Source organism: Alligator mississippiensis, chromosome 9 (assembly GCF_030867095.1).
Source record: "Alligator mississippiensis isolate rAllMis1 chromosome 9, rAllMis1, whole genome shotgun sequence".
Lineage (NCBI taxonomy): Eukaryota > Metazoa > Chordata > Crocodylia > Alligatoridae > Alligator > Alligator mississippiensis.
This window is the reverse complement of record NC_081832.1, coordinates 2,777,890-2,797,376: the sequence shown is the minus strand read 5'-3', so window position 1 is coordinate 2,797,376 and position 19,487 is coordinate 2,777,890. Positions and strand designations below refer to the sequence as shown.

At 55.8% G+C, this 19,487-nt stretch overlaps 1 protein-coding gene across 7 annotated transcripts in view; it reads left to right on the top strand.

Annotated features, from left to right (window-relative positions):
- ZNF512B (zinc finger protein 512B) overlaps positions 1-17,474 on the top strand; it is a 44,631-nt gene extending 27,157 nt beyond the window's left edge. For all 7 annotated transcript variants that reach the window (XM_059713184.1, XM_059713185.1, XM_059713186.1 and 4 more), the window contains 4 exons: positions 3,583-3,684; positions 4,707-4,769; positions 8,131-8,229; positions 8,479-17,474. In XM_059713184.1, the coding sequence (XP_059569167.1) occupies positions 3,583-3,684; positions 4,707-4,769; positions 8,131-8,229; positions 8,479-8,772 (558 nt within the window). In that variant the 3' untranslated portion in view covers positions 8,773-17,474. The remainder of the gene's footprint in view (positions 1-3,582; positions 3,685-4,706; positions 4,770-8,130; positions 8,230-8,478) is intronic.
- Positions 17,475-19,487: the final 2,013 nt, after the last annotated feature.

Sequence of the window (19,487 nt, the reverse complement as noted above, 5' to 3'; positions counted from 1 at the left end):
GCCGGCCCTCTGGCTTCTGGAGATCGAGGCCCTTTGGTTTTGAAGCCCAGCGTCTGCATTTCAGCCCTTTTAATCCTCTTTTAGGCAAAGTCTTAGGTAGAAGTGGCTGTCCTGCAAGACGCTGACCTCAAGAGTTGTGGCTAGGGACTGGGTTTGCACAGGTCTGTTGCCTGGGGAAAGGCCTGGGGTTCTTCATGGGAAAGAAACAAATACAGATGGATGATAGATAGGCATTTTGTGTGTGTGCTTGTGTGGCTGCCGGAGTCACACTCCCGGGTGACTTTCCCAGCATTTCAGCCAATGCAACGGCATGGGAGCAGACTGTTCCTGCTGGCAGTGATGCAGTGCAGCCCCTTCATCCGTGCACCCACCGCATCTAGCGTGTCCTGGTATCCAGATGAGGCTCGTGTTCTCATCCCAGTCTCCATGGGCCTCGGGGTGTGTCAGGAACATGCTTCGCTCCCCCCGCGTGAGGACTGCGTTTTCTGCCGCTCCAGGCTCTGATGTGGCAGGCGACACACCGCCACGTTTCAGAGGAGGGAGAGCCTGCAAGGCCAAAGGAATCGCCTCCGAAGGGACGAGATCTCCAATTCGGGGCTCCCTTCCTCCTGCAGAACCATCTTGCTTGGCAGCAGCAGACGTGGGAGAAGAAAACCCCACAGCACAGGCCCTGGCGTGCCGCTGGTCCCAGACTTGATGAGCCTGGTCTCAGGCAAGGACTCTGCCCTCCGAGCCCTGCCTCCCTCAGGTCTCTCTCGCACCATTTAGGGAACCGCTTTGTGGCTCTGGCTCCAGTTTCCATTAATGGGTGGCTGAGCCACGTTCCCCGAGTGACGCTTGCCTTGCCGTCTGGATGTCTTGGCTAATGAGTGGCACCGAAGAGCGGTGGGGAGCCGCACAGCCCTAGCATTGGATGGGAAACCCCTTTTCCGCTCCTGGAACTGGAGTTTTGATCCCTAGTTCACATGTGAAATGAGTCTGTGGGTCCTGTCCTGCCTCCTGCGAGCATCTCTTCACTCCATCAGCCATCACAAAGGACTGGAGAGCAAATGAATCCCACGGAGCGAAGCTGAAAGGCGTTAGCAGAGCCGGGCCAGCAGCACCCAGAGCCCCTAGCTTTCCTTGCTGCGTCTCCATCTCTATGGACAGCGCCTTTGTTCTGGGTCAGGGCTCTGGGACCGCTTGGCCTTTGGAGGTGAGGATGCATAGCTGGATGCTGGGTTTGGATCTTTAAACCAACCACATCTGGGGACAATAAGGCTAGATCAGGCCTAGCTCCAAGACCCTGTAGCTCAGTGATATGGCTCAAACATCCTACCGGTCTAGGAGCTAAGCTGCGACTCTCCAGCTGCTACCATGAGTAAGCCATTCTGGATTTGCACCCACGTCTCCCCAGATTAATTGTCTTTGCTGCAGTGTGGGCGATCAGAGAGCCTCGGTCGCCTGGGAAGCCGGCTTGATTAGGGCTTTGTTGACTCAGGCCGGGGCAGAGCACCTGGCTTCCATTTACTGCGGTGTGTTTTGGGGCAGGGAAGCTATTGGGGGAGAGAGGCTTGAAATATGAAAACTAATTAAATCTGATTGTTGGTCAGAAAAGCCTTCCCACTTGCCACCGCTGTGCAGGGCCCTCGAAGGCCTGGACCTGCGCCAGGCACCATGGGAGTCACTTAACGACTTGGCCACGAGGATCTTTCACTTCCAGCAAATACATGGAAAAAAGTCAAATTTTCCATGCTCGAGGCTGCTGCCGAACAGAGATGCGGAGCCGAGGCCGGCATTCCCAGTGCCGCGGCCCGCGAGGAAGCTACGGGATCCATGTGTGTTGATGACGTGCCTCTTCTGGGAGCGCCGAGAGCGGGTTTCCATGGGCCAGCATGACAGAACCCGCATCTCAGAGCATCGCCCTGCTCCAGAGCTCGGCTGCTGGGACTACACCTGGCTACCGGCACGATTCGTTTGTGGTGTGGACTGATTTGAGTTTTCATTGAGAAAGGGATCAAAGGCTCTGACGGCTGCCTTTGCAGAAGCATCGCACTCCTCCCGCTCAGAGCTGAGTCCGGCAGGTGCCTTAGAGGGTCCATCCTGACATGGGGCTCTTTCACCCTCTGGCTCGGTTCGACTGAGAAGGAAAGGTCTGTGTTTGAGGACACAGCTCCAGGCTGCCCACGGTCACCTGAACTGCACAGGACACAGGTACCCTCATCTCTAAGTGCCTGTTCAGAAGCACAGAGCGACGTCAGATGAAGGCAGGTCTCCTCCCAACGCGGTGAGAAGACGGATTGAGAGCTTATCAGTAGGTGCATCTACACAAGACGCTTACTGCGCATTAGCCTAATAACACTGTGCAGTGGTTAAAACCGTGCTAATAGCCCACTGCGCAGTGTTAATAGGCTAATGTGCACTAAGCATCACAAAATAACCGTGCTGGTGCTACTGTGCAGTAACTGTAGTTGCTGAGCATTTAATTAGTATTTTATTAAGCAAGTACTAAACTAAACGTGCAGTAACTAAGGGACATTAATGAACATGTAGACGTGCCCAGCACGTTGAAGAGTCCCGGAATAGAGTGCTAGCTTCATTGGCCAGCCAAGGCCTTAACTCATTGGGGGCAGCTCTGTGAAACACCTTCTTCTTGTGCCTCTGGGCAAACACAATTAATTTTTGCATTGTAGCTCATGGGGACCGCAGGCTGGACTCTTGCATTCAGCCTGAATCTTCAGAGCAGCACCGTTCCCCCTGCAGAAATGGATATGCCAAGACATCAGCAATGCAGACAGCTCCCGGTGTCCCTTGGTGCACACGAGTGCCACGCCGCAACAGGCCGAGCCATCGTGGAGCTGTATAGATGCTTTCCTGACAACTGAGCCTAGCATTTGCATGTGCCAGCAAAGGGGCGCAAACACTGTCCCTCCACGCGATGGGCTGTGCAGCACCGGACACGCAGAATTGGAGTTCATGGGGAGGTCTGCTGGAAGGCCCGGCTCATTCTGCTAGACCTTGAGGTTATTAGCACAGCCGTAATTAAAAGCACTTGGAGTGAGAGCCCTTGCCAAAAGCAGAGAGAGACGCACAAGAGTCTTTCATTGTTTAATGGGATATTCCCACTACTCGGTGGATGGGAGCCCCGCAGGCTCTCGGGCGTTGGCTTTCACGGCCTCTTCCCATAACAGCGTCATTTATTCTTCGGTTTGGAGAGACAGCGGTTGCACATGCAGGGCCTGATCCTTTCCCCCGCTGAAGTGAGGGAGAGAAAGGACTTCAGGGCAAATCAGGCTCCTGTCATCCAAAAAAAGAGCGCTGAGGGCGCTGGCTGGAGAGAGGAGCAGGGCAGACAGCTTCGTGCCCCCTTTTCCAGCCTGCCCCTTACCCAGCTCTGCTCCTGTCCCGTCCCCAGCCCCTCACGCTGGCTTGCATTCGGCATCTGTGGTGCAAGTGGAGTCCCTGCGAGGACTTGGCTGAGCATGCCACGCTCATTTTTCAGCCCTGATTCACCTCTCCGGGGGGGCAAGCGGGCGAGACCCTTTCAGAGGCATTGAGGATGGATGGGCTCAGCCCCGCTAACCATGTTCTGTTGTTCGGCAGCTCAATTACACCCGGCCGGGACTTCCCAAGTTAAATCCGAGACTGCTGGAGACCTGGAAAAATGAAGTGAAGGAGAAAGGACACATCAACTGTCCCAATGACGTAAGGACGTTTCTGTATCTCCCCCGGGCGGGGGGCAGCGGCGGGGAGGGATCTCAGCGAGATCACTGCTCCTTGCTTGGATCTGGATTCAAGCCTCAGCAGTGGAGTCGGGCGTCTTAAAGTTTTGCCCAAGAACAGGCGCCTGGACTTGGCCGGCCACGGTGCCATGGTGCTCCATGCATCACGCTCGTTGTGACAGTGATGGCATCGTTACCAGCCACAGGCCAAGGGGTGGCACTAGGGGCGGCCGTCGCAAGGGTCCCCTTGCTTTCAGCCACCTGTGATTTAAGGAAACCTGGGCCTGATTTCCCAGTCTCTTTACTGGTCGCAATTCCAGTAACCGCTCGGGCCTTTTGCACACATACAGAGCCCCGCTTTTATTGATTTATTTATCTGATTTAATTTGCTCACAAATTTCCCCCGCTCCCCCAAAACAAGGTGCATATATCTTGGGGTTAGCACGCGTGTCCTTTAAATCTCTTTTAAGATGCTTGCTGTTCCCGAGGATGTGAACCGAGCCCCCCCACCTCCCCGCCACTGGGCTGTTGATTTATAATCCGACACAAACCCTCGTTCATTGGCATTTGAAGACAGGGATGTTAGCGCCAGCCTGAGTGAGACTCGTTGGCTAATTAACGCACGCTAGGCAAGGCCGATTCTCGGGGGTGATTATGCTGCTGCCGCGGTGATTAGCCTTTCTTCCGTAAGCTTCTGCCACGGCGCTGAGAGCTCCTGGATCCCAGCGGGGCCTCCCGATGGCGAGGAAATGTGCATTTGTCACGGAGGCGTTGAGGGATACGTTTCTCCGGCCGGTGCAGGGGGACGCAGCCACATGACTCCTGTTAGCGCTAATAGGAAACGTGTGGCTGGATCCCAGCACGTGACATGGAAAATTAACCTCATGCTGATTAGGCGGTGCTGGCAATCAAACCCGGGCAGCCCCCCTGGGCATGGTGGAAACAGAGAGAGGCAAGGAGCCAGGGAAGACCCGCTGCAACCCCCTCTCTTTCTGTCTCTTGCAGTGCTGTGAAGCCATCTACTCCAGCGTCTCCGGCCTCAAGGCTCACCTGGCGAACTGCAACAAGGTAGGTCCGTGTGGGGGCAGACCTGGGCTTCCAGCCGTCTTGTTTGAAGCAGGGGATCCCATCTCTCAGCCTCCGCGTAGGCCTGGCAAGGACAAGAGAGAGCTATTCAGAGGCTTTGCAATAGTCCAGCGCTGGGTTTCAACGCCGTTGAGACCTCCCTGAAGCCCTGAGGGGTCCATAGCCCTTGTATTGGCCTGGTGACTGGGGGAATGCCCCACCATGTCAGTACAGGCTCCACGGCTTTAACAGAGCTTCTTCCCCTCAGCACATGCCACCCCTCAAAGGGGTTTCACCCAGGCACTACCATAGCCAAGGCGATCCTCACCATATAGGCTTGTCTGCACCATGGAGAGGCATTGGACTAGGATGGAGACAGTGCCCGTAACTGCCCAAACCTATGGCCTCCATTTGGAGATGCAGCGTGCATGAAGGGACAGCCGCGTTGCGCAGACCTGCGGCCCGGTGCAGCATGGTCCAGCGGCGATGGGGGCACCCCCTCGGTGTCCATCAGGGTTGCAGCAGTGAATGCCCAGAGCAGTCGGCACAAGGTAGCCAGCAGTTGCACACCAGTTTGGGCAGCACAAAGGCAGGGATTTTCAAAGGAGCCAGGACAGGGAGACACCTCGCACACGTGGACTCAAACCCCTCCGACGCTTTCGCCCCTGTAGTCTGGGTAGTTGCAGTCTAGGAGAGAGACAAAGCCAGAAATGGGCACAGAACGACATTAGCTGCCTGGGTCCTTATAAATGGTGCCGCACTGGAGTTCAAGTGCGAGTGCACTCTGGAGATAAAGCAGTAATGTTTCCAGGTTAAATTAACTCCATGAGCACTGGCCCGCGGCAAGATGGGGACCCAGTGCAGCTCCGCTGAATTGGAAACCGAGAAAGAGCTAGTAAAACTTTAAATCCTGAAGTGTTTCCAGCTCTAAAGCACATGGAGCAGCGTTTCCAGAAGGCAGCCAGGCAGGCCTAGCGAGCCAACTATGCGCTCGGAGATTATTAAAAACATATCCAACCCTCTCCCCGTCGGCGCAAGCTGGAACGCAGTCTCCTAATGAGATAATTTGGAAAATCGCATGCAGAAATCCTTGTAACGAGTAGGATTTGCACAAAACAAACAAGCAGGCACGGGAGACTCAAGCTGTTGTTTGGCGAGATAGCGGAGCCTCCCGGCTTGCTAGGAAAGGGGCCCTCCGTGGAGCGACAGGAGACGGGCGAGAGTGCCAGGGCCAGCGCTCCTTCCCAGGCATGCATGAGTCGTCTGTGGTGGCACACATGAGGAAAAGGATGTGCAAGTGGCCCTGTGACATCTCTAGTTGGCCATAGGAACATGGGGCTAGAAAGGACCAGTCGGATCATTAATCCAGCTGTGCAGACACGGCAGAAGCGTCCGTGGAAAGGCTCCACTCGGCACATCCCACCTGCAAAGCAACCCCTCACACGTGCTACAGACTTATGATCCCTCACGCAAAAAAATCCCAAGTCTGCAGAAGCAACCAGTGCAGTGGCAGTGACCAGAGCTGTGATGCTTGGACTCTGCAAGCAGCAGCACCTGTGTTGTGCAAATGCAGAGGCCAGGCCCGGCAGCCCTGACTCAGGAGCTGCTCCTGCTCCAGACAGCTGACAGGGAGCCCGTGCATCTATGCAGCATGAGAGACAGCGGGATTCCTGCGCGAGCCATTAGCCCAGCCTGCCCGTGCTCTCAGCTGCTCGCTGCACAGTGCGGGGCAGGACATGGGACACGCGTGCACCAGCCTGCAGATCCGGGCGCACACGCTGCAGGAATGGCCACCGAGCACTTTGCTGCCTGGTTGGAGGGCGGTTTCTCCCACAAGCGCTGTGCAAGTCTGCAGCCCCCACGCTGCCCTTGTCTCCAGCCCTGACCAGCAATCTCCCACCGTGGATGATCTGTTCCCATAGGGCCACGCCAAGGAAACCCAGGACACCAGGCTCAGTTTTGTTTTCTTCTAATTGATTGCAGAGGATATGAGCTGATAACTCCCCGGCGTAGAGCAGGTGCTGAGTCACTGCCCTGTTACCAGTAGAGATCAATGAGCTCAGATTAGTTTGCGTGATTATTTATTAAGTGCGACCCCAGGCTGCCTAGACCTGCCTGCATAAAGACACAGCCGGTAAATGAGAGACCTGTCAGCCCCCAGATTTATGGCGCAGTTAGGACTGGATTCCCACCAAGGACATACATCGCCTGCTGTATAAACCCCAGGTCAAGAGAGAACGCGTTAGCTCCCCGGTGCCGGTGGAGAGCAGACAACCCATTCATTTTCACGAGGGCTGTAATAATGGAAATGCAGCAGCCGAATCGCCTGTTCAACAATAGAAAGGCAAAATTAGAAAAGAACCATAGGTCATAAATTAGGAGAGATTTCAAATCCCAGCAGGCATCTCCAACAATCACAGAATCTGCTGACAGCCACGAAATTGGGCCCTTAGCCATCTTAAATTTAAAAAAAAAGAGCCCATGTTAATGTTATATTACCAGTGAGATTTGTAATGCACAAACTCCAGGAAATTCGCATTACAGCACCCGCAGAAACCATTGCTCGTTCCCCCCTGGGCGCATGTGCGGTAATGTTGTGTCGTTGTCGAAAGGGGTTAACTTTTATGCCCGGATACAGGGTACAATACAGCTGATTTATCGTTGCCGTGGGAACTGTAGCAATGAATTTCCTGGCTTTTATGCAATTAAAATCGGCACCATTGTGGAGGAGAATGCGGCTGCCTGTGTCGGCGCTAGCGACGCCCTGTCTCCTGTGCATCTCCAGGGTTTTAAGCCTTTGGCATCGCAATCCTGGATGTTTTTCACGGATCAGGCCTGCGATGCACGTGTGCATTTGCACACCTCACATGCAGGGATAATCGAACGCACCTGTGGCTAATTGAGCTGAAGCTTTACAGCTTCCCCGTGGGTGCATTGTGCATTAGCTGCTCTGCCAAATGAGCTTTGCAAAGGTGCGTGCCTTTGCACACTTGCCTGAAATGTGCCCATCTCTTCTCTTTGGATCTGTCTCAAGGGAAGGAGCCTCCACTGCTTAGCAGCAGAGGGGCCAAATTGCATTGCAATGGGCTGGCCTTTTGAGTTAAAAGCCTCCAAAATCCTGCCAATCCTTGCGTGCGGTATCTTAGGGCCACGCACACACTTGCCAACCAAGTCTTTGAGCTGTTGATGCCCAGGGAGCTTCTGGGGGCCTTTAGCTGGACACAGAATAGGGACCCTCTTTCTGCTGAGGATGCCTCGAGCTTTCCAAAGGGTCCTTGTTTGGGTGGTGGGAGCTCTGCAGGCTCTCCCTGAGGGCCCGCGGGAGATCGCTGCGGGGTACAGGAGGCTGCTGCCTGCCTTCCAGGGAGACCACTCCGTGGGAAAGTACCGCTGCCTGCTGTGCCAGAAGGAGTTCAGCTCGGAGAGCGGAGTCAAGTACCATATCATCAAGACTCACTCAGAGGTGAGGAAGCGGGGTGGGATGCACAGGACGGAGGCCTGTGAACCCACGTCTGTTCAAAGCAGCTGCAGGGCGGTAGAGAGGTGCACGTCTACACAGGCAGGGCTTGGGGTGGGGGTGCGGGAAGGGAGAAGTGGAGGGGAAGGAAAACCCCTAGCAGGAGGGGGTGGCCGGGAGGGTGCAGACACCGATGCAGTGCCCTGGGAAGGTATCTAACCACTTGTCCTGTCCTCCGTCCCGCTCCGGGCACAGAACTGGTTCCGCACCTCTGCAGAGGCTTCCCGGAAAAAGAAGAGCAGGGAACAGATTTCTTCCAGCAACGAGGAGAAAAAGGAAAGCACAAACGGGAAGAAAAGAGGCAGAAAACCCAAGGAAAGGCCCCCAGAACCGTCGGCCAAGGGCAAAGAGAGCGCGGCGGCAAAGACTAATCACAAGAAACCCCCAGAGCCGTGGGAGAGCTCCAACTGCCGGCTTGGCGCGGAGGAGAGGGGCCCCAAGCCGCCCGGCAGCCGGAAAGCAGGAGCCAGCAAGATGCCTGAGAAATAAGAGGTTCCCGGACTGTCTCCAAGGATTCGTTTACAACCCAGGGTAACGAGGCGGGGGCTGTGCCGGGTTTCCGTCCCCCTCCCCACACCTCCCTTTTTAAGAGAAAAAGAGGAAAACCACTTTAAGGAAAGTCACGGACCTTGTTTCACACTGGAAAAGAGAGAGGAAAGAGACTGCAATTTTCTACCCAGCCTCTCCCCATTTCCACGACCCCCCTCGCCCCCACGCTTGTGCACGCACACATGGGCTTCCGGCTTCCCTGCTGACACGTCTCTTCCCCTCCCCGCGCAGCGGGGATCCTCGCTGCCCCCTCGCCCGTCACGTCTCCCGGCTCCGTGCACCGAACGGGTGATGCTTGAGCGAAAGGCAAGTGCAATAGCGCCGGGGTCCGCTCCTGTCCTGGGACTGCCTTTCAGTTTGCCGTAGTGAGGCAGGATCCCGCTGCGTTTCCTTTTGGTGTGGGATGGGGAGCGGGGCAATGTCTTGTCTGACTCGGTCCATCCTGCGCCCTCAGGAAGCTGCAGCCTGTGCATCCCTTGCGATGATCTAGTGGCTTTGGGGTTTCTGAAGACTCAGTGGCTGGCAAGGCTTAGACAAGGGCCCAGGTCATGAGTTGCAGGGATTGACAGCAGGCATCCAAGGCAGAGCCCGTACACTGCAACGCAGTCGGAGGCTGGGTGGTAATCCCGGGAACGAGCTGTGTGTAGCGCCGAGGTTTTATGAATGGTCCACGAGACTTGCATGGGCTTCCCGGGTGCATTTTGGAAGATAGGGTCCTGCCAAGCCGTGAGCTGGCGCTGGGTTGGTTTCCTAGCCCCATCTGCCTGGGGTAGTTTTCTGTTTGGTGCATCAGGTAGGCAGGATCAGGCCATAGGTATCAGCAGATAAGCTTGTTCACCACCCACCCCAGGAGCAAGGAGATGGCAGTCCATCTGTCTGTCTCCCGCAGCCAGGGCTGTTCTCATGCCCGGCAAGGCAGCATACAGGCCTTCATGGGCCCGGGTATGAAAAGAGGGAGGCTGGCGTTGTCAGAGAGGCTGAACTCGCCCATCTCCAGGAGCAGTCAGCGGGAGCTGTGGGTGCTCAGCACGGCTGGGAGCCAGCCCCACTGGGCTGGTCGAGGGAAAGGGGGGTTGCGCAGGATGGTGAGCAGGGAGGAGGGAGAGGGGAAGGCAATCTATTCTGTTCTTTTCTGGTCTTTTAACTGAAAACAGGGCGATGCAGAATGGATGTGAGCTCCCTGGGGCTCAAGGGAAGGGGAAAGAAGCCCTCTGAAATGCTGAGAAATGCTTCCAGGTTGGGTTTTTAGGGTTTTGAGTGTTTTAATACCCCTTCAGACAAAACTACTGTATCAAATTGATACTGAACTTCGGCTACAAATAGTCCTTTAGCAATAGAGCCGGGCGGATATTGCAGAACGCAGGCCCTTGGGTTTGCTCTGCTTGCGCCCGGGCCGGCAGGCGGGAGCGTCGGCAGACGAACGCCGCGGAGCGCAGGCTTTCGCACTGCTTTAAACTGAAAATTGCTCCAAAGAGCGACTCTGGTGAGCGCCCTGTTCAATCAGAACAGCCATCGGAGGCACCTGCCATAAGCCAGGTAGGGTGAAAAAAATGGGACTATCCAATTCATTTGAGAAAAGCGTTGTCTTTTGAGGTTAGAGAAAAAGGGCCAGCTGGTCGAAGGAGGCTTTCCGAGCGACTCGCCCCGCGCTCTGTTCGTTAGGCCCCTGAGACCTCAGCAGCCCCATCGTTGGCACGGGGTTGGCTTCAAGTGACAATCATGGGTCAGGCTTTGTGGTCACGGCCCTCGTGACGCCAAGCTGATGCTGCGGCTGGTTGAACACGCTGCACTTGGCCCCATTGGGTGGACCAGGCCTGGGCCCAGGGGACAGGTCTCTGATGCCCCGAATGTCCCGTTGACCTCAGCCCTTCTTCACCCTCCCTCCCTGGTGAGGCGGGGTGGATGCCTCTTTCCATTGCATTTTCCTTTGAAGACCTGCACTAACTTTGCATCCAGATTTCCCGGAGCCAGGACTGTCAGGATGCCCAGTCTGGTCTGGAGGAAGAATAAACCCCAGCCCAAAGCCCATCTGCTTGCAGACATAAACCAGGCTACCTCTCTCCATGGCCCAGATGTGGCTCTTGCTGCAGCTGGCCCCCACAGCAGGTCTCGTAGAGCAGTTTTATAACATACTTTGCACTTGCTCATGGGACAACAGCACCCACCTTGCACACCCTCCATTCACCCCAGCCAGGGGGTTTGGCAGGTGATATTTCCTGGCGGCGTAGGGAATTCTGCTTATTTAGCTAACGAAAGCCTTGCCTCTTTTTCCTCCCCTGGCTCGCAGCTTATCCTCGACCCCACTGATCTTCAGTATTTTTTTCACGCTCTGAGGAGCCATTCAGTGATAATTAATGACTCTCTCGAGTGACACATTATTACTGCCACAGAAAGAGACGTGGCCTCCCGATGTCAGGTTCACTCCCCAAGAGAATCCCTGCAGAAGACCTGGCCCGTATATCCTGAGAGCTGAATTAAACCGTCCGCCGGTCCCCTGGTAGCGCACCGAAAACCGCGGCGGCCTCATACCTGCCTGGAGCAAACTCAGTCCAGGGTAGTTGACTGTGGTCGGTGAAGGTAGAAAACGCTTTTTGGTACCCAGAGAGCTGGTGACCGCTGGGTTTACTCCTGGCTAGAACTGCAGCTCCTTTCTTTGGAGCTTTCCTCTGCACTAAAGAAAAGGTAGGAATAAAACCCCACAGGGAAGTGCCAGTTTTGCAAGAGTTTCGGGTGCTAGATCGTCGCTATTCTGAGCCGACAGAGCTGCAGGACTCCGAGGAAACTTCCCCTCGTGGTCTCAGCAGAGCAGTAGCCACGGCAAAGCCTCCTGCATGGAGGGTTCCTTCTTCCCCAGCCCCTTGAGAAACTGGGGGTGGAGAAATGCTCATAAACGGTTGCCTGTTCGTTCAGCAAGTGCAGAAACCTGAGTTAAGAGCCAGGCCGCTGCATCCTTATTAACAAGGTAATAAAGCAGAACCTTTTATACAAGCTGCTTTGTGCCAGGACCTGGCAAATAGGGTCCCAAAGACCAGCTGCAGCCTCTTGAGAGAACCATTGGACATCCCCTATCTATTAATGCCCTGTCTATTAATGAATCTGCCTATTAATCAGATGTGCAAAGTCCTGCACTTAGGAGGGAACAACCCCATGCACTGGGACAGGCCGGGGGTGATGGGCTGGGCAGCAGGGACCTGGGGTGACAGGGGACAATAAGATGGATATGAGCCAGCAGTGTGCCCTTGTCACCAAGAAGGATAACGGCATCCTGGGCTGCATCAGTAGGAGCATTGCCAGCAGATCAAAGGAAGTGATTATTCCCCTCTATTCAGCACTGGGGAGGCTACAGCTGGAGGCCTGTGTCCAGTTTTGGGTCACAGAAAAATTGGAGAGTCCAGCAGAGGGAAATGAAAATGGTTTGGGGGCTGGGCACATGGCTTATGCAGGGGGTTGCAAAGAGGACGGAGCTGGACTGTCGCTGCGGGGAGAGCTGGGCGCAGAGCTTTGCTGGGGCCTGTCTGCAGCGGTGCAGGAGGGTTGGGACGCGGCATCGGTCTGCAGTCAGCGGCAGTGTTTCCCCATGCTCCTCAAACCAGGCCGAGAGCCCCAGAGTGAGCTCTGAAGGACTTTCCACTCCTCTTTTCAGGGCTTTCTGCTATGAAGCAGGCACAGTTAAAGGCCTGGCTGATCCCCACCCCTGCTGTCAGAGCGTGAGTGTGTGCGCAGGGAAAACACAAAGGGAACTGGTCTGGGAAAACATCAGGGCAGTCTCCAGCCATTGCTTCTGGCTGTGTCCCAGGCAGTCGGAGGCTTTCCACGTCTCAGAGGTTGTGCTAGTGCTTTCTCTTCTTCTTTTCTCCTTCCCCTCGACAAATGCGGTTGGAATTGCTGTGGTTTTGGGCTAGTTTCCCAGGCCTCCCTCCAGCATGCTGAGTGCCTCGGCTCCTTCGCAGAGTGCTGAGACTTGCCTTAAGCATAGCTTTGCACTGCTCTTCATCCCCCCTGCTTCCTCCATGCACATGGCTGCAGGGCGGGAGAAGGATCTGGGACGCGTCCGCATGGTGCATGCTCTCTCACGACCGAGCTGCAGCTCCAGACCCCGCGCCCGAGTGTCCGGCACCTCGTGACGTTGTGTGCAGCTGCCTGTGGTGCATGCCCTGTCACCACCGCTGTGCAACCTGCCTGTGCAAATTCACTTGATTGACGGCTTACGCCTCCACGACCACAAGCCACTGCATCTCTTCAGTGCTAAGGGAGGTGGCTGTGTCCTGGACCCACCCCCCATTGCTTCCACCCAGGACACCGGTGTGTCCATCTGGGGTGTCTCCAGTGCCTTGGTGTACAGACAGCAGTGCCGCTGTACCCCGGTGCTGGCCCTTTGACACAGCAAAGAAGCCAAAACACCGCCCTAGCCTGGCACTGGCCATGCAAGGGGGTGTGGGGAGGGCTGCCGTGCCCTTTCAGCCCCCCGTTGGCGTAGTGCTCCCTTGGAGGTTATTATTATGAGGGAGCACAACTCAGCGGAGCCCTTGGGCTGCTCTAAGGACTGCCAGTGCCCAGACCAGGAAGGTAGAAGATTGGCATTAACCTGCCCTGCCCCAGGCATGGCCAGACCCAAGGGCCTCAAATCGTTGTATATTTGCTGTCAGTGTGTCAGCGACTGTTCGACAACACCCGGCCCTTCTGCATGCTGGGGAGGAGGGGGGGCAGGCTGCTGCTTCACCCTGGGTCTTGCATCTTGCTGGGCACGTGCTCTGCACCTGCTACATGGGCGGGTGTTAATTGGCTGCAGTGGGACTCTCCGGGTGCCAGGGGAACCAGGTCAACAGGGGCTGGTCGTTAGGAAACGAGCAAGCAGAGAGCGATTTCGCACTCAGCAGCAGGTACCGAGGTCCAAGTCCTCTGGGGGCATCAGCCAGCCCAGTTGCGTTGTTTCCAACTGATTAAGAGCGAGCGGTGAGATTGCCAGCTCTCTGTAGTGACAGCCTGGTTACTGCCAGGTCCTTGTGCCATGGCGGCTGCGTGTGCCTAATGTGAACAGGATGGATTTGGCTGGGTGCCTGTAGCCAGAGATGGAGTCACGTGCAGTTGTGCAGTACTCTGAGCTGGGGAAGCCTGCATCCAGCTCCTGACTGCCCCTGGTTTGCTGTGTGATGTTGGGCATGCCTTCCCAAGCCTCAGTTTTCCCCGTCTGTAGAGTGGGGATAGCAGTCCATTTGCAGCCTGCTGTGAGACGTGGCTGGGAAGCGCTGGGCACGAGAGGGTAGCAGAAGCTGCCTCTGGAGCTGCAGCCCCCACTCCCCTTGCTGATCTCCCTCATGCCTGTGCCTCGGTGATTGGGGGTTTTCAGGCACTGGATGTGTTCGGTTTCTCACCAGGGGTTAATGTTTGCTGCAAAGCCTCTTAAAGCAGAACACTTCCCAGCTCAGCCAGATGCGGTCCCTCGCCTAAAGGCTGAAGGCAGGGCTGGTCTCTGCTGCCTCAGTTTCCCTCTCCGTGCAGATGCATGCTCAGGCTGGCAGGGGCTCAGAGAGGAGGCAGCTGGGCAGATTATAAGCATTCATTGAGTGCCTCAGCCTGTGTCCAGGCCTGCTGCTCCCGGAGCTGGTGGGGCACCGGCGTTGGCTTGTTTGGGCTGCAGGAATCGCGCCCAGGCTCGGCTGGTTCAAAGCAAATTCTTGTGGTAAGAACGCAAGGGGACCACGTGGGAGCTTGTCGTGCAGCCTCCGGAAGCCTTTGGTTTCGGTAGGACGCTCCTTCCTGGAGCAGCCTGGGGACAAGGTCCTCTGGCTGCTGTGGCCTGAGCGTGCGCAGGGACAGTGGCACCGCTCACGCCATCTGAGCTGCTCCTGTCTTCAGGAGGGTGCCTCTGCCCCCGTGCACGGAGCACGTGGCGCCTTCATCTCCTGGCTTAGCAGGGCCTGAGCTGATGCTGTGCAAGTCCGTGTGCATCTTTTCCCTGGAAGAGGTGTCGGGTCCTTATCCAGCCCCCACGCGGGGTCACAGGCTTCTGGTTAGGGACTGGGGGCTTGCCCCCCACTACCGGTGTCCAGCAGAGCACAGCCAAGCACCAGATCTGGACAGAAACCCCTGGGATTCACACACTAGAGACCCCGAGCCAAGACCCCTGTCCCCATCCTCTATGAGACGGGACACGGGGAGGAGGCTTTCCCCGTATCTAGCCATAAAATCTAGCATCACCAGTCAAGCAGCTGCTGGTGGTGCTGAGCTGAATCCAGGGGGGCCATGGCAGGGCTGGGCCTGTGAGCAGGATGAGCTGTGGGGATGGACTTTAAGCAAAGCAAAGTTCACAAACACTTGTCCTTTGATCAGAGGAAAGATAATGATTAAAAATGGAAAACATGACTCACCGGAAGTATTATACATCAGCCCCCGAGCTGGCTTCTTGGCCGACAGCTCCCCCCAGGTTGAAATCCTAGTTTCCTTGCAGCCAGGTAGCTTTTGAGCAGACAATCAGAGCATTTAGAGGCCAGGTAAAAAGTGGAGCCTGCTTGGCACATCTAGGTAACCAGGGTTTAAAATAAAGGCAGGATCTGGGGTACCTGGAAGGGATGCACAGGTGCCCAGGCAGCGATGCAGCACTGCAAAGAATACCCTGGCCCTGCAGACTAATGGGAATCCAACCCCGATCCTTGTTTCCCCAGGAAACATTAACCCTTTCCTAAATATTAGACCGAGACTAGCCTGATGATCCTTCCATCCTCCCGTCTTTTATGCCTTCCCGATACATGTCGAGATGAGAAGGGAGAAATGTAGCAGTTTGGTTTGAAAGGACGGGAGTGAAATTGGAGAGTCCGACTTGTTTCTGTGACTCAACCCACTTCAGGTGGAGTTGACCCAGTCTCAGTTGAGAGCATTACAGTGTCCAGGAAGGTCTCGGAGCAGGGGTACATCCCTGCCCACATACCTCAGTCTTTGCTGATATGGTCTGTGCTATAGGCAAAGGGATTTAATGGTGGAGGGTGCTGATCTTGTGCTCCCCATGCACCGTCACTCCCCTGGAAGCTAGGAAGAGTCTTGCCAGGGAGAGGTATTCAGACCAGGCAATAGCCCTGCCGGGACTGGAGCCCGTTTCCCACCCGGGCACACAAGCCAATGCCGGTTTGTCCCCCCCAGCTCTGCTGAACGTGCCATGAGCCTCATGCCGCAGTGCCTGTCCCCTGCCGCGGCGAGGGAGGGAGGCAGCCAGCCAGGTGTTGGCTGCAGCCTCCTCCCTGTGTTTGGACAGGGTGGAGGGTTAGGAGCTCCTGGGTCCCTGCGCGGGAGGCCGACCCGTGATCTGTGGCTGTGGCTGTCACTCCTCTTACTCGAGTCTGTGCAATAACCACATCCAAGCCATAGGGTCACCCAGAGCAGGACCCACGAGCCTCGGGGCTTGGCTGATGCCACCGGGCTCCCCCACGGCCCTTCTAATATGCTGCTTGGCACCGTAGGGCAGCTGGGCCCCAAATCATGTGCCAGCACACAGGTAACCCGTGGTGGGGGGCACTGAAGCCGTACGGTTCAAGAGCCCCACTCCATTAAAGCTGAGCTGCCACCGTAGAAAGCACAGGTTTCCAAATCCTCATTGACCTTCGACTTCCCAACCGTCCCCTGGGCTTGGATCCCTGTGCCATGGAGGACAAGGCCATCACACCCCAGACAAGCTGTTCAGGCCTGTCGGGCTAAGCCAAGGGCCAGGTTTTGGTGCACCGCTCCTGGGACCAGCAGGACACGCTCTTACCGGTCCTTTTGCATGGGGTCCTGGTTGCTACACCTGCCTGTTGCATATGCCATCACGTCTTGGAAATCCTGACCGTAAAAGCGCAGCTGGGTATCGTAAAGGGCTACCAGGTGTCACACACAGGGGGGGCAGCCCCGTCCAGACCCGCACTCCTCCGAGGCACTGAAAACCTGGCCCGTGTCCCACCTGAACCCACAACTCCAGCCTGGAGCTTAACTATCTTACGCCTTTCGAGATACCATTGAGTCCCCTTGCAATGCGCCTGAAAACCGGTATCTACTGCAGCAGCAACTATTACTGCTTAGGACACGGAGAAAATCAGTGGCTGGTCATTCCTTGGCACCACTGGGTGGGGGAGTCCTTCCTCACTGGGCCACCGCTGAGGACGACACACCTCAACTGGGTACAAGAATTGCATTCATCGCGAGACACTCGCACACAGCAATGCAGACGGTTTGGGATAGCTTGTTTTCTTCCCGTTCTCCTCTCGGTGGCTCCTATCCCACGGCATACCCGAATGTTTCTTGTCGACGCCAGTTATTAGTGCATATGTGTATTTTGGGGAAAGAAAAAGAAAAAAAGATTTTCAATTTATCACTTGTAACCATATATATAAATATATAAATATATATATTAAAAAGTGTTTATTTGCAAAAAAGAAAAAAAAAAGAAAAAAAAGAAAAAGAAAATTAAATTGTTTTACCGGTAAACTATCTTATACTACACTCCAAATTTGTGATGATCTGTTCTTTTTGTTAATCGTTGACCACTCCTCCGCTTGAGAGTACTGTAATAAATGAATATGAATAACAGCGCCACTGAGCACCTAGAAGGGGTAACTCTATGTACTGTATGTATTAAAAACAGCTGTATCAAATAAATGGTTATTGATTTTTTTTTCTTTTTGCAGTTTGGCCTGAGTGAGTTTGTCGCATTTGCTGTAAGATTCCTGCAAAATCAGCCCTTCCTGCTTCTCCCCCTTCCCTGAGGGTCCCGGCTGCGGGGTTTGGGGTAGGTAAAAAAGGGTTTTTCCTCCCAGCATAGGAAAGGGGCCCTGGTGCTATGGGAAGGAGGGAGAACGGAGCATCTGCATGGCTGTAACACCCCCTGGACAAAGCAGTTAGCCCACTTCCCTTCACTCACATCTCCACGGTGCAGAGGCCACGCACCGGTCTCGGCCTCCGTAGGGGTCAACCCATGCCTGCCCGACACAAATGCAGCATCGTGCACAGAACAGAGTGGGCTACGTGAGGGGACCCTAGGTCCAGAGAGCCACTAGCACCTCCTCGCACATCCAGGGACAGGACTCAGAAGGGCCGGAGGCAGCCCCGGACCCACGTGAGCGCTTGTTGCATTGCAAAGAGGTAAGACGGGGCATCCTTCTCTGAAGTGCTGTGGGCCCTGTGAGCCTGCCTGGGTCTCCGGCGTGGCTTACCAGGCCTGTCTGGGTAACCAGAGGTCTGGCAGGGTGCGACAGGCTGATTTTAACAGGATAAAAATACCCACTGGGGTGCAGAAGGAAAGGATCGGAGTCACCCTAGAAACCCGCCTGCCTTCAGCTACCAACACCCAACTTCTCTGGTGTACAATGGATGCCTTTGCCCTTGACTGATTGGGTCAAGGTCAACCCTGGTCAGCGTATCCCATGGGACTGGAGGCCGCTCGGCCACCTTTGTTGATCCCGGCATCAGGCTCACGTGTGCGTGGAAGCTTCCCGGGAGCCACTGGAGGGAGTTGTTGTCACGGGAAACCTCTCCTGGCTGCCGAAAGATGCAGGGGTGAGGTCCTGCAAAGGAAGCTCCTCCAGGAACAGAGCCTGGAGCCGGCTTTGCAGCACGTCCAGCCTGGCCAAGCAGAGGATGGACAAGGCTGGGCCAAGCCCCTGTCCTGGGGTGGGAGCTGGAAAGATGAGCATCAGAGGAGAGAGGCTGGAGAGGGGAAGCTTCATAGCTCATGGAGTCTAGGGGAGACATGCAAACGCTCCCAGGCAGGGGAAAGATTTGGGTTTGGCTATTGCACAAGATCTTACTCCTCTGGCAGAGTTGCCTAGCTCCACGGGTGGCCAGTCCAGTCTCTGTGGCCTTGGTCCTCCAAGCACATGCCTGTGGACAGTCTGTAGTGAGGGCCCAGGGTCTGCCAGGCAGGGACTGCATCCAGCACTGGGTCCTACATTGGCACAAGCTCATTTAGCACGAGGCAAAGCATGGGCCAGCAGTGAGCAGGCTCCCCACCGAGCCCTCCACCAGGCCTGGCTTTCCCCTGCAGCCCAGGACACTCGGACCTCGCCAGCTGTGATGCCAACAGAGAGATGCAGCAGCAAGTTGCTTGTCTGCTGAAGTTGGATGTCGCGGACGACGAGGCAGGTGGGAAACGAGTGTCCCGGATACTCCCCCAGAGCAAAGTCAAGGGGCGGAAGAGCAGGTCCTTTGCCCTGTTGGCTGTGGCCTGAGCCCTTCTCCAGAGGAAACGGTGCATCAAATTGCCAGCACAAAGCCAAGTCGCACTGCCAGCAGTTCACTCCCCGCGGGAGGTCCCTTGCAAAGCCAGGGCAGATCTCGAGGACAGATCTAGTGCAGAGCAAAACCCTCTTCTATTTTCTACGGTCTTTTTTTGCCACCCCCCCAAATAAATCCCAGAGCCGCAGTCACGGATTAACGCAGCAGCTCCCCAGCCGCACGCCCGGTGGGACCGCCTCAGCTCAGCAAACCGCCACTAAAGCCCTCTTTGATTGCAGGATTACAAAGGCTTGGAAAGCAATTGGCCGGCATTTGTGCAGCTGCCCATCCTCCAGCTTTCCCCCCGCACACAAGATGCACGGACTCTGGGCCCAGGATATCCGCGGACCCACGGGGACACATGACTCGGGGGGCGCTTGGGAGCCAATGCAGGCTGCGCTGCACCCCGGGGAGGGTGG